Below are 12,763 nucleotides of genomic sequence, written 5' to 3'. Positions count from 1 at the left end.
CGAGTATATGAGATGACGGGAGAAACGTTCTATTACATACCCGAGATAATTCGTGGTGACCTTGAAAAGTAAGTTTCGCTGTATTTGTTTGAAGTTGCGCAGATATAGTCAGTTAACCTTCAATGACTGTCATCTAGCACACGAGTGAAAGACAAGTATAAAATGTAGCATAGGTACTCTGACAACCTAAAGCACTTAAAAGTGGAAATACATGCCGTATATCACATTCGAAAACCACTTCATATTGACAGAACCACTACGCTCCTGGCATAAAACGCCAATAAGCAGTAATAAAAATTTGTAGACAACAAATAACAACCTACCACAAAAAAGATCCAGTACAGTAGCTATAAGCATATGAGGTACGCCATCCTTTTCACTTCAACAAATTAATTTTTGAGGTTATAATCTATGCCTAAAATTTCTGATAAAGATTTTGCTTATTTGAGGTTTCGAATAAACCTGCGACTTCAGTCCACAGGTTCCAAACTATATCCCGATTATTTTATTTTCACCCTTAGGATGCCAAAACTCACTCTTTCTTGTACTAAACTTACCTGTTTCTCACGCTCCATGTTTCGAGAGGGAGAACGCCGATCGATTTGACCGCAGTAAACCAACTGTTTTGAATTTCGCCGATTGTCGTCCGTAGCCTGTATGTTTGGGAGATAAGATCGATTACAGTGTGGCCTCGCGCGCAGTGGCGTTCTATTTTGAAATGGTCGGCCAACTCCGGCCGATGTCGGTCGTCGACGGAATCCAGCTATATCGGAGCCACTGTGACCACAGCCTAATACGCGCATTTGTCCGACTTAGCCGCGCGGATGGCCTCGCGGTCTAAGGCGCTATGTCACGCATTGCGCGGCCCCTCCCGCCGGATTCGAGTCCTCCCTCGGGCAAGGGTGTGTGTGTTGTTCTTAGTATAAATTAGTTTAAGTAGTGTGTAAGTCTAGGAACCGCTGACCTCAGCAGTTTGGTCTCCTAGGAATTCACACACATTTGAACATTTTGTCCGACTTACGCTTCCTCGCTGTGGTACACATACGAGTACAGATCACCTCACAGACACACAAGAAAGATGTTTCCAGTGAGTCGCAACAAGTGTGGTACTGTCACTGGCGTCCATATTCTGCAGACAATATGGCCAATATTTTCAGTAGTTTCCTCATACAAATTGCGAATTTTTTCAAAGAGTCCAACCATGTACTAAATAGTGCATAAGTCAAGATTTGCATTTGCTACTATTGTTGTGTTGTTGTTGTTGGTGGTGGTGGTGATGATGAAGATGATGATGATGATGATGATGATGATGTTGTGTGGCCTTCAGCCTGGAGCCTGTTCAGATGCAGATCTCCAAGTTAGCCTGTCCTGTGCAATCCATTTCTGCAGAATTACTACAACCTAAGTGCAGTTGAACTTGCTTGTTGTAATCAAGCTTCGGTCTCCCTCTACAGTTTTCACCCTCCAGACCTGTCTTCACTATGAAGCTGACGATTCTTTGATTCTTGTGGACGTTCCTTGTCAACTGATTCCTTTCTTTAGTGAAGTTGTTCCCCATATTTCCTTTCTCCTCATTTAGCATCTGCTTTTATTTTTAGTTTTGTTTCCAGTTTGTTTAGTCATCACGCTTCTGACTGGTTTGATGTTGTTCGCCAAGTACCTTGGAAGTTATTCCCCAATCTCTTTCCGACCGTTGTGGCCGAGCGGTTCTACGCGCTTCAGTCTGGAAGCGCGACCGCTACGGTCGCAGGTTAGAATCCTGCATCGGGCATGGATGTGTGTGATGTCCTTAGGTTAGTTAGGTTTAAGTAGTTCTAAGTTCAAGGGGACTGATAACCTCAGATGTTAAGTCCCATAGTGCTCAGAGTCATTTTGAACCACATCTCTTTAGATGAGTCCTACCATCCTGTCTCATCTTCTTGTGGGTGTTTTCAACATATTCCTCTCCTTGCCGATTGTGCAGGAAACCTCCTGATTTTTTATCTTATGAACCAACGTAATTGTCAACATTCTTCTACATAAACACATCACAAATGTTTCTACTCTGTTCTTTTCTGCTTTTGCCACTTCCAAGATTCACTGCCACACAATGATGTGCTCCAAACGTCCATTCTCAGACTCAGTATTTGTTCATTAGTTTTACGATCGACTGATCTAATTTTAAGAACTCCTCTGAAGCACCACATTTCGAAATCTTCTATTCCCTTTGTGAGTGAACTGTTTATCAGTCACGTTCCATTTCTGTACAAGGCTACACTCCAGAGAAGTACCTTCAGAAAAAAATATACTAACGTTTAAATTTATATTATATTTCAACATATTTGTCTTTGCCTTATTTGCTATTATCAGTCTATATTTTATATCCTCCCGTGTTTTATCTTTAGGCCTGGAGTTCCACCAAATTCTCACTCACTTGATATCTTTGCTCAATGCTCGGCCCCAAAATCTTATGTCTTCCTTTGAGAAAAACATATTCCATTTCGATAAAGTGTACACCGATGGCTACATTAACAGGATAATTAATATGTATGGAATTATTTACACTTAAGACGGTCACTTAATTCATTGACCTAACTGTATACTACGAGCCAATTAAAACAGGATTTTGAAATAGAGGTGATAGAAATGCAGTTTAGAAAAATGGCATATCAGGCTGTGGAATATTATGGTTTCCAAGTACATGTACAGAGCCAATGGAATGAAGCATAAACGCCATGAGAAAACCTTTACAATAGATAATTAAATAAGGAAGAAAAATATTGACCACAGCTCAGTGAGCAAGATTATTCCTGCACATTTTGTCTAGTTAACACCAGAGACACATGTTATAAGAGGTTACAAATTCTGTACTAGGACAAGGCTTGCGAAAATGCCGAAGATTACTGAAGAGAAAGGTGAAGATCTCGGGAAATCAGTTCAGCTGCGGCATACTGCCTCCTTCTGCGCGGTAACTTTTGGACCATCAGGATGTCGTCAACAGACAAGGTGGCAGAGGCAGACATTGTGAAAACTATCATATATGAGCAGCAGCAGCTAGTGATATATCTTGACTCCTCTAGCAGTCTAACAGAACAGCTCTCTATGCGCACAGCAATCTTCTCCAAGGCTCCAACCTAACAGATCTCAGTGTTAAAGTCGTCTCCTGCCGTTGACCTTCTTTCTCCGTGTCTAATACTCATCGGTTCTTCGTTCTTCAGGCATTGGGGATTTTCAGTACAAAGTCATAGATTTCACAATGTCATTTTGGTACAATTTTCTAATTCGACCAAACAAATTGCCCGACAAACAAGTTGCGATCGGAATTTTCGAGTTTGACCGTCATGTACTTCTGGACATGGGAAAGTTCATTCACCATTGGCCGGGTTCCCTTCGCCTTGCTGTTTTCTAGAGGCGTATTTGGTGTACTTGTTCCGCACTACCTCAGTGCTTCTCCAGATATTAACATTTCCTGTGTCCAAGTGGACAGCCTAAAGCTTAGGCAGGTATGCCATGTCATCTGCTGACAAACAGCTAACGAGAAGTTTCCAGAGAGACCTCTTTCTGTCGAAACAATACACCTTCCCTTCCCACGAACTCCCGGCGCCTACAGCTGTGATTGGAATCATATCACAAGCAAACAGACCCACTACATACACACATTTCTGTTGTTGGGTCACAGAATTGCTACATATTAAACATGCTTCCATTCTTCTTTCTTCATCAATAGTCATTGACAAGTTTTAGGTAGATTTTAACTTCCACACGACCAACATTCAAGTTCATCACAAGGGGGTTCAGTAGGGTTTGTTTGTTCAGATGAATACAGCAGAGCCCTCACATTTTTACGTCTTTTACTTTATGATACAAAAAAGTCAAGATTCCAACCACCGCAGAGATGGAAGCTTCAGTGGGGTTTAGTTGGTTCGGACACGTCCAGAAAGGCAGACACTACATATATGTATATATCAATACAGTGCGATGACCAAAGATCCATTCTTTCAGTGCAGATGCACACCAAACCCGATGTCTTGCAGGAATCCGAAATGGCGAGTAAGGGGACCATTGGTAGGTGACGCTACGCTAGTAGTGTGTAACAGGCTCGGAATTTGGATCGGCTGTGACGAGTGATCGGGTGGCCGAAGCAGTTAAAGCAAATCGCTCGTGTTAAGCAAGAGATCTGGGTTCGAGTCCCGGTTTGACACAAATTTTCACGTGATACCATTGCTTTATTTCAATGCCCATATGCGGCTAATGTCATTAGAATCCTTTGAATAAGTATGTGTATAGCCGCTGGATCACATTAGGTGTCTGTTCTTTCGGACATATCCGTAGTCAGGGGTTTGAGTTTTAGCCAAACAACAGACCGTAATAATATTTAAATGGAACAATGCCTATTGACATCAACAAACTAAAACCAGGTTAAATTAGAAAGTCAGTGGTGTTTGTTGCAGAATTCTAGTGCGAGTCATTTACGAGATATCGTTCTTTGAAAAGTTCCCACGTGACACTTGTACAATACCTGTGGTAGCAGACACTAAAGAACAACACAAATGCAGGCACTAGTTATGTGGATTCTGACCAGTAACGAGACAACTGACCGGCACAGCTTGTGTTCAGAATGACCACCGACAGCGGCAGTGCTCGCTTCCAGTGTGGTATGGATCGACTGCTGCACACATGCTAGCATTTCAACGGAGATGTCCGCGTAGGCTGCAGTAGTAAGTACTTGCATATCATCGGGTGTAGTTGGTAAGCCGTTGTAGACAGCGTCTTTCAGCGTTCCTCACAGAAAAAAAGTCTATAGGCGCCAAAACCAGGGAATGGGCCAGCCAAGGCATAGGTCCTCTGCATCCAATCCAACGGTTTGGAAACAATTCTTGAAGAAATGCAGTAGTACCTCGTGCACTATGGGCTGGACAGCCATCATGTTGATACGTTAGGTTCCTCCTAGTCTGTAGAGCAACATGTTCTAGTATACACGGAAGATGGTCTGATAGAAGGCTGCAATACTTGTGGTCATTCAATGTTTCGACTATGAAAAACAGGCTTATGAACTGATGCTTCGCTGTCCCACCCCACAAGTTTATTCTCAATGGACGCTGGCATTCCACCTGACGAAGCCAACGGAGATTGTCAACAAACTAATAGTCATGTTTCGGAAGATTACGTGGCCGTAATTGGTAAATCTGGCTTCGTCACTAAACAAGATACGTGGTACATCTGGAGTATCCTGCCTTAATGTCCATGTACAGGAGTTAACACCATTCTCATAATCATTTCCATGTCGTACTTGATGGAGAGAGATGTGATACGGAAGGAACCTATGTCAATGAAGAACGCATAGGACCCTTGCCTTACTCATGCCACTTCCTCGTGCGATTGCGCAGGAGCTAACGTGCGGATCACCTGCAATAGCAGCAGGAACATTAACTTTCCTGTCTTCTGTCGCAACTTGTTTCCTTCTGTTACGTTCTCTACGTGTTACACTAACATTTCCACGTAACTGATTGAAGAGATTCATAAATAATTGTCGAGATGGTTGACATCTCTTGGGATGTCTTGCCACATACACCGCACAGGAATGAACAGCGTTCTTCCTCTACTCTCCCTTCACCGTGCGCATGTTAGCTTTTTCCGCATTGTAAATCCCATCGTCCACTCACGACCTACTCCTTGGACTGACACACATTAACTTACTACACGTTGCAATGCATGCAAGGAACACACAAGCACACTGTAAGCAAACATAACAACTTCGTACCTAGCAGCTATGCAAGTTGAATGGCACAAACTAGTGTCAATATGGAAACAGTTCAAAATACGAATTCTCGTAAATGGCTTGCACTGGAATCCTGCGGTTAACACCACTGACATACTAATTTACCCTACTTTACTTTATTCATGTCAATAGGTATTGCTCCATTTAAAATTGCGCATATCTGCACAAAAAATATACTTCCTACGTATATATTATTACAGTCCGTTTATTGGCTAACAGTATGAGCCTTGACTACCAATACATTCTGTGAAAACTGCACGTCAATAGAACTTTCATTTTTGAAATATTTGCGCTGGAAGTTTTAGGTGATTCACCCTGCGTACTTTCCTCAACGCGCCACGAGCCTGCAATGCCACCATGCGGTATTCAGTGTCACGGTAAGCAGTGGACGTAATGAAACTCCTCGCAGATTAAAACTGTGTGCCGGACCATGGCTCGAACTAGGTACCTTTGCATTTCTTTCTTCCAGGAGTGCTATTTCTGCAATGTCTGCAGGAGAGCTTTTGTGAAGTTTGGAACGTAGGAGACTAGGTAATGGCGGAATTAAAGCTGTGAGTATGGGTCGTGAGTCGTGCCTGGGTAGCTCAGATGGTAGAGCACTTGCTCACGAAAGGCAAAGGCCCCGAATTCGATTCTCGGTCCGGCACACAGTTTTAATCTCCCAGGAAGTTTCATATCAGCACAAACATTGCTGCAGAGTGAAAATTTAATTCCAGTGGACATAATGTTTTGCGTCATTGGTATAAAGGAAAATTGGATTGTAACACTAGATTAGTACTACCACTTACATTCTAAAAGTGTAGTCTAAACTGTCCCAGTGCAAGAGGCAGTACAATTAACCACCCCATTAAATAATGCAATGATTGTTTGATTACCGGTAACCGTAGTCATTAACAATAGCCATGTCTTACCATGTTCCAGGACAGATCGCCGGTGAGTGCTGTGTTCCTAAGATCGTCGAAAGATGCAGTGGATGATCTATGTCTGCTGGCGTCTTGTGAGCATACCATCATTAACTACGGTACCTTTGGAACACTAGCCGCCATGTTGGCTGGAGGCAGGGTAATCCTGTATGACATGACTCAGCACGGCGTACGCCACCGGAACCCTTCCTCTCGCATAGCAGACTACCTGCCACAGTGGAATGCTCTGTCCTGACGCGTGCTGCCCACTTAATCATTCCACATGGCGGTTGACACCTGCGTAAATCTACTTCAGTAACAGCCTGTCATCAGTTACCAGATGACCTGTGTATGGTGATCATGACTCGTGAACAGGAGTATTCAGAACGTGTGCTACCTACAACAAGGCAGCAGTTCAGAGGTGACTCTCAAATGCTACAGAGAGAAATTGTGCATCATGCCATTCTCACAGTTCCTGGCAGTGTTTGGTAAGGCATTTGCTCTGTAAGTGATTAATGGATCCACAGGACGGAACATCGTTGCATATTTCTTCTGGTTGTTGCATAAAACGTGTACTAAAATACAAGGAAAGATACGTGTTTGGTGTCGTTTATTTGAATTTTCCAGAAGGAAGTTGTTGGAAATGTGGGAAATCATCGTGAATTTCAACAAAACGAAAATATTCTACTTTTAAAGTTATCTCAGCCTGACTTATGGAAGATGTATTCTGATGTCCACCTAGGAAGATGATTGGATGACTGTATGTTATTGCACAATAAATCAACAACTGACAAAGTTGATTTCCAGATTCTGTGGCTTGCTGCCTGTAGTGTATTCCTTGTTGCAGTCCATTAAGTGAACTTGTCCATGGCCGTGGCTCACAGTATGTGATAAAAATCCCTGCCTCACTCAGAACTCATTAAGCCATCTGGATACCTAGAAATATGTCTTCACGCTGCATTATATTCGGCAGATGACTGTGCTACTGCTCGAACTTGCTACCATGTTCATATTTCGCTCATCTGTGCAGTACTGGTCAATGAAATTAGTGTGATATAGTGTATAATAATGTATTTTCTTATTGTTTCCCTTAGAGATTGTATAGTCAGTTCTTATTTTTACCAGTTGTATCCATTACTGATCGCTGCAGACCTTACTGCCATCAACTGATACAGTCACTACAACAGAAATGATGAATGAAAAATGAAAATATCACTCAAAGAAAATTATAAGTTCCTTACAAGAAAATAAATGGTACCGTTAAGTTCACCTACAATAAATGTAATAAAGACCAACATGTCTAGTCAAATAGAAATGAAAAACAGGACGCTTATGAAAGTAATTCAACGTAGATTTCTAGATTCCTGACTTCGATGTACTCTTATTATTTTCAATTTTCCAGTAATTCTCTGCAATAGATCTGCACCTATCTGACCTTTCTTCTTTTAATTTCTCAAATTATTTTACTTTGCTGTCTTCCTTCTGCTGTTATCTACATTATGTTACTGCTATGTAAAACACTCTTCATAGTTAGAAGTGGATAGAAGAATCTTGTAGTAGTTTCAGATATCATGTTTGTCCTGTTGAAAATCCGGACCGATTACTCCATTTAATAAACTGACTGTCAAAATATTAATTCCGCATGATGCTGTGACCATTAGTCAGCGCAGCTGTGACTTAATTATGGTCTGCTTTAAAGGTAAAGCCAACGGCCTTGCCGCAAAGGTAACACCGATTCCCGTCAGATCACCGAAGTTAAGCGCTGCCGGGCCGGGCTAGCACTTGTATGGGTGACCATCCAGTCTGCCGAGTGCTGTTGGCAAGCGGCGTACACTCAGCCCTTGTGAGGCAAACTGAGGAGTTCCTTGATTGAGAAGTAGCGGCTCCGGTCTCGTAAACCGACATACGGCCTGGAGAGCGGTGTGCTGACCACATGCCCCTCCATATCCGCATCCAGTGACACCTGTGGCCTGAGGATGACACGGCGGCCGGTCGGTGCCGTTGGGCCTTCCAAGGCCTATTGGGACGGACATTAGTTTGGCTCAGTTTAATGGTAAAGAAACACAGGTTCCACTAGTGGATTTCTCAGTTTCAACAATTATACCTCCAGCTGTACACCAGAACGTTATGTACGAGGTAGACTATAGACATGTGTCGTATTAAGCAAGGATGGGAGGTATGGCTGAACCACAGATATCACGACGTTATAGCTGAGTTGTCGTTGTAACCGATGTCGTTATAAGAAAGTTCAACTGTATTTGGTAATGTGACTATGTCTGTTCGCAAAAGGAAACATTTTTACATCAACATTCCCTATAATATTTGATTACAGTGGTAAGAGGCTGTTTTTAAACAAGGCGAAAGATTGTGGTATCAGGGTATTCATGTCTTCGTAATAGAATGTACGAAGTCCTTTTAATGAGCTTGTAGGAATAAATCCAGATGACAGTGTGACTCCAGTCAGGCTTGGGTATATAATTACCTACACTTCTGAAGATAAATGATTGATCTGTCAAAAGCTTCATATGGTTTGCAGTGAACTGTGATCTTGATTGATAACGAATTATTTCTGACAGTTACCTGATGTCAATAACTACAAATATTTTAAATTAATGATATTTTAATGTATGATTTTGTGGCAATATGACCGCAAAAAATCTTCTTGGGCTTCCAGCTGTGCCACGTAGTATAGATCCACAAGTGCTCCATTGGTGATGTTACGTGATTATGTGGTTTTTGTTATACCTTTCACTTTCTGCCTCTAAAAATAGAACCAGCTTTGTGAGTTCTGGCCCACTGAAGAGACAGGCTCTCTTCAGTCACATACTAGGCGAGTAGGTACTGAGGCAGAGCGAGTCCTAATCGGTAATTTCCAGTTCTGACACTTGTCTTACAATCAAAGGAAACCTTTTCAAAACCTTCGTCTGACCTGTGGGATGAAGGAACTATTTTATATTTAATTTTGGGAAATATGTCCTAGACTAAATGTTAATACAAACTCTGCGTAAAGCAAATGTTAATATCTCTTATTAAATAAATAAACAAATGTTGGTTACTATATGTTCCTGTTCTAATTTTTTTTAAAAAGTGTCATAGTGAAGAGTGTGTGAATTATAGCCTCATGGTGACCTGAATTGTTACAAGGGGATGAATTATTAATTGAAAGTTCTTAACAACAGATGAGTTGTGCATTTATACCATTACTAATAGCGTGTACGCCAGTGTCCATGCCTGATACAGGACATAACATCTATCTCTGCTGGCTGACCCAGTGTTGTTGTCGTTGTGTAGTTGAGTCAATTAACTGACTGAGCTATAATTCACATACCTCTTCATTAACTTGTTCAGAGAAGGAATGACAATTCCAGCACACATTTGGGATATATAAGCATGTAGAGGAGTTGTGGTGGGACTGATGAACAATCTGAAACTTGCACAGGGCTTTTTCAAACCTTGCTGGCGAAACCACCAGAACTGCTGCAATATAGTTTTTAAATGAGGTGAGTGAAAGTTCTAATATATTGAAATTTTCATAGCATAAATTCAGCCATTTATTTAACACATGTGGGCTACTTGCACCACACTGGATTTTTATCTACAAAGTGTTAACACTCTTCCATAGACCAAACATATATGTTCACGAATATGATTCTGAAAACGTAAGTTAAATTTTAATTTTCTCTGTGGCCAAGAGTAGAGCTAAATCATGCGTTTACTAAGGTAATAATGTTATGAAAAAGCATAGGATTTTCAATTAGCACAAGTTGGCTAGCTCCATCATAATCAAGAGTATTAAACACTGATTCAAGTGCCCACAACTTCTGACATCCTGAGTTTCACCATCATCAATTTCCCGCCATTTTAACTGAAAAAAGTGAGATACTTCCGTCATATTGAATTTTTAAGTAGAATAAGTGGGCTAGCTTCAGAATAATAGCAATCGTGAAATGGTGATTCATTTTTCCACCATTTCCTACAGATGAATTTTTTTTTTTACCAATAGTTTCCCGCCATTTTAGCTGAATACATGAGAGCTATCTTTTCTTCATCTTGCGTTTTTATGTAGCACTACTGGGCTAGAAATACAGCAATGTTGGCAGGGGAAGAGAAAATCTGGTAACAGTACAATGCGTGCCAGGATCGCCAGTCAACAACTCATGTGGTAGCGAGTCAAGATCTACCTTCTTCTCGCAGCTATTAAAAATAAAATACTTGTTCATGTCATAAAGTCTTGTAATAGCAGCAATAAAGTAAGAATAACTTCAGTATTTGAAAATAATTATTTAAATAAATAACTTTTTAATATAACATGTTTTCAAAACGGACTGAGAAGCATAAAATAATTTCTGCTAGACCCATACAGATTCCTAATCCCATACACACAGTCCTGAAAATTTGTACTGGTCAATTTTTAATAGCTATGACAATACCTGTAATATTTAAAACGAAAAATGTGGTGCGCATGCAATAGATAATTAATGCATGAATAGTTCACGCATGTCTAATAATTTTATTACGCTATAAATGACATGACGTGTTGTGTAATTTTTCTCAACGACAGCTACTCTCTACACTCACTACTATTGTCTACTGCGTGCCCACGATTTTCCATTTAAATTCTGCAAGTACCGCCACAACTGTTAAAAATTCAGGAGCTCAGATGTTCAGGACTATCTATAAGGGGATAGGAATATATAAAGGGGCAATGGGAAAATAGTTTTTATCTTTTAGTCCGTTTTAAAAACATGTTAAATAACTATTTTCTGCTATTGAAGTTTTTATCAGTTTCAAACATTTTTTAAGACTACAGCAGAGACACGTGGTAAATTTCAGGTTTCTTTTAGTTCCTCTTTACCTGAGACAGCCAACATACTGCTTCCTCCTAGGAATATCTCGCGAAAAGGCCGTAAAGGTGAAAATCAGACAGAATCAAGCTCACATTGAGACTTACCATCAATCGCACTTACCATCACTGTAACAGAAAGGGGGGGAAATAGAAATGGTACACGAGGCACGCGAGTTACTAATGCATTATCATCCAAGTCTATGCAGAAAGTTTGAAGAGTGTATCTCATTGGGAATTTTTTGTCTACTTTTAATTATTACGATATTAAAGACGAACTAACTTTTTTTAGTAAAAACAGTAGTGTTATTATTAATAAAATTACAACGTATGTGTTTAGGATTAACGTTAGTGTACAACTAATTACAGTCAGGCTTCTAAGAAATTCTTTGAGGAACTGGGACCATTAGAAAAAGTTATATTGTGTGTTAGTAATAAGATATGTAAATTTAATTTGCAAGGGTTTTGTCCTGCTGCTGTACCGTGGAGAAAGTATACCGGAAAGAATGCTCTTAAATTCATTACGTACAGTAAACCAGTGCGGTCTGTGTCTGTGAGCGAAGTTAAAGACTGGTCTTCTGTTGAAAATAAGAGTAAAACTAAGACTAAGGTTTTTGATGCTAATCTATTTTTTATTGGTGTAAAGTTTAAAATCAGTTGCAAAATTTGTACCGGACAGACACACAACAAAGCGACCTAATAAAAACGTGTTAATAATCTAAAATGAATAATTGTTGCTGTGAATTAGAGTAACATGTTGTAATGGTTGTCAGTCCATAGCTCAATAATTTGTTACACTCTCCTTGGTAGGCTGCCGTGGGCACGTCTTTTCATCTCTACATAAGTACTGCATTCATTTGAGCCTGCTTACTGCAGTGCAGTTAAGCCTTGGTCTCTCTCTCTACAAATCTTTTTGGCCCCCCGCCCCTTCGTGGCACCTTCTCACCATTACAAAACTAACGATTCCTTGATACCCCAGTATGAGTCTTATCAACCAATCCCTTCTTTAATTCAAGTTGTGACACAAATTTATTTTCCCGTCGATTCGATTCACCACCTCTTCATTAGTTACCTGACTTACCCATCGTGGCGTAACATATTACTATTTGGTAAAGAAGCGATGTTTTACCCAACGTCTATCTAGACGATGAATGACGATCGCCGCAGTGAAAGTATTTTTACTAAGTAGTACAGAATCGCGAACGGTTTGAAAATTTGTTATTGATTGTGCATGAACTGAACATTGGTACGAATGGACAC

The 12,763-nt window shown here is 40.6% G+C and overlaps 1 protein-coding gene across 1 annotated transcript in view; it reads left to right on the top strand.

The window, feature by feature from the left end:
* Positions 1–8,480, top strand: part of LOC124594234 (galactoside 2-alpha-L-fucosyltransferase SEC1-like) — a 50,438-nt gene extending 41,958 nt beyond the window's left edge. The window contains exon 6 of the mRNA XM_047132599.1: positions 6,680–8,480. Within this exon, the coding sequence (XP_046988555.1) occupies positions 6,680–6,916 (237 nt within the window). The 3' untranslated portion in view covers positions 6,917–8,480. The remainder of the gene's footprint in view (positions 1–6,679) is intronic.
* The last annotated feature ends 4,283 nt before the right edge of the window (positions 8,481–12,763 follow it).

The sequence above is a fragment of the Schistocerca americana genome, chromosome 2 (assembly GCF_021461395.2).
Source record: "Schistocerca americana isolate TAMUIC-IGC-003095 chromosome 2, iqSchAmer2.1, whole genome shotgun sequence".
NCBI classification, from domain to species: domain Eukaryota; kingdom Metazoa; phylum Arthropoda; class Insecta; order Orthoptera; family Acrididae; genus Schistocerca; species Schistocerca americana.
This window is presented reverse-complemented; position numbering and strand designations above follow the sequence as displayed.